Source organism: Volvox carteri, assembly GCF_000143455.1.
Source record: "Volvox carteri f. nagariensis unplaced genomic scaffold VOLCAscaffold_73, whole genome shotgun sequence".
NCBI lineage: Eukaryota > Viridiplantae > Chlorophyta > Chlorophyceae > Chlamydomonadales > Volvocaceae > Volvox > Volvox carteri.
In genome coordinates this window covers 431,915-433,388 of record NW_003307616.1, presented here as the reverse complement: position 1 = coordinate 433,388, position 1,474 = coordinate 431,915, and the positions used below count along the sequence as shown (strand labels likewise).

The window sequence follows — 1,474 nt, the reverse complement described above, 5'->3', positions numbered from 1 at the left end:
GTCCATGTGGGGGAGGAGGAGGGGGGGCGCCGAGGGCCCGGACATACCAGCGGTGCCGCTGGTCGCGGAGGTGCCAGGTGGAGGAGGGCGGCCTGGACAAGCCGATGAGCAAGGCATTCAGCAGTATGGGAGCAGCGGCGGCGGCGGCGGTGGCAGTAGTAGCAGTAGCGGCACTATAAACGGTGGTGGTGATGGCGGCAGTGGGGGGGCTGGGGAGGGCGAAAGGCAGCCCGTGAAGCGACGGAGGGTGCGGTCTGCGGGGCCCGTTGACGGGGCCGGCGGCGGCGGCGGCGCTGCCAGCCGCCAGCTGCACACTTTCCCTCGTCAGCCGCCCTCGCAGCACCCCGGTGCGCCGCCGCCGACAGACGAGGCGGAGGAGGGAGGTGGCGGGAAAGCTGCGGCGGCGGAGAAGGACAGCGGCAACGGCGGTGGCGGAGCTCCTTCCTCCTCCCCCGTCGCCGCCGCCGTCGCCGACCCCGCACACCCTGGCGCCGCCACAGCACCAGCAGCAGCCACAGCAGCGACGGCTGTAGCCGCAACAGCACGACTACCAAATGGTATCGGCGGGGAGGAGGGCGCCCGGACGCGGCGGTCGCGGCTGTCCTCAACCCGCTTCGCAGCGCAGTCCGAGCCCTGCCCGATGTCGATGTCCCCGGGTGGCGATGTCGACTACCGGAATGTCTTACCACTCACAAAACCCCCAACATCGCCGCCAGCTGCATCCGCCGCCGCCGCCGCTGCCGCCGCCGCCGCACCAGGCACGAGAGCTGGTGGGGAACTGGCGGCGGCGGCGGCGGCGGCGGAGGGGACTGCTGCGGCTTTACACCGATCTGCGGATCCGCCGCTGCCACTGCCACCGCCACCTCCGCCGCCACTGCAGCAGCAGCAACAGCAACAGGGCGCCGCCGCCGCCGATTCCTTACCATCGATGGCCGTCGTACAAAGTGGTTCGGACGGCAGCCGGACAGCAACGGGATCCCTTCGCCGCCACCTCCGCCACCACCAACAGCAGCGGGGGCAGCTGCGAGTGCAGAGGCAGTTCTGGACACGCTTTGCACAGACGGGCGGGGAGCGCCGGCAGCAGCAGCAGCAGCAGCCGCAGGGGGGTCGGAGCCGGGTGGGTTCGGGGGTTTGGGACTCCCTCATCGAGTCCGTGGCGCAGCTGGAGGCGGCGGCGGCGGCTGTGGCGACGAGGGGCGGCGGCGGCCTAGGAGGTCGTGCGCACAGGTGGGTGTATGTACGGCTGTATGTACGGCCTTTCCCAGTGGGGACTTCGTATTCCCGGCGCTTTTTGGACAGTCCTCCCCCTTTTTAGCACCCCACCCCACCCCACCCCACCCCACCCCACATCACACTACATCACGTACACCACACCACATACACGTACAAGGCACGAGGGCTGCGGGCTGCCCTCGCAAGCCCCGTCCGTCGCACTTGGAGGCGTCCAAGGGCGCCGAGACCTGCCCTCCCTCCC

General features: G+C 70.6%; 1 protein-coding gene across 1 annotated transcript in view; it reads left to right on the top strand.

Moving 5' to 3' along the window:
• Positions 1-1,474, top strand: part of VOLCADRAFT_98538 (uncharacterized protein) — a gene marked incomplete at both ends in the record, with an annotated part of 10,051 nt that overhangs the window by 4,922 nt on the left and 3,655 nt on the right. Inside the window, one exon of the mRNA XM_002957423.1 lies at positions 71-1,227. Coding sequence (XP_002957469.1) covers positions 71-1,227 — 1,157 coding nt within the window. The remainder of the gene's footprint in view (positions 1-70; positions 1,228-1,474) is intronic.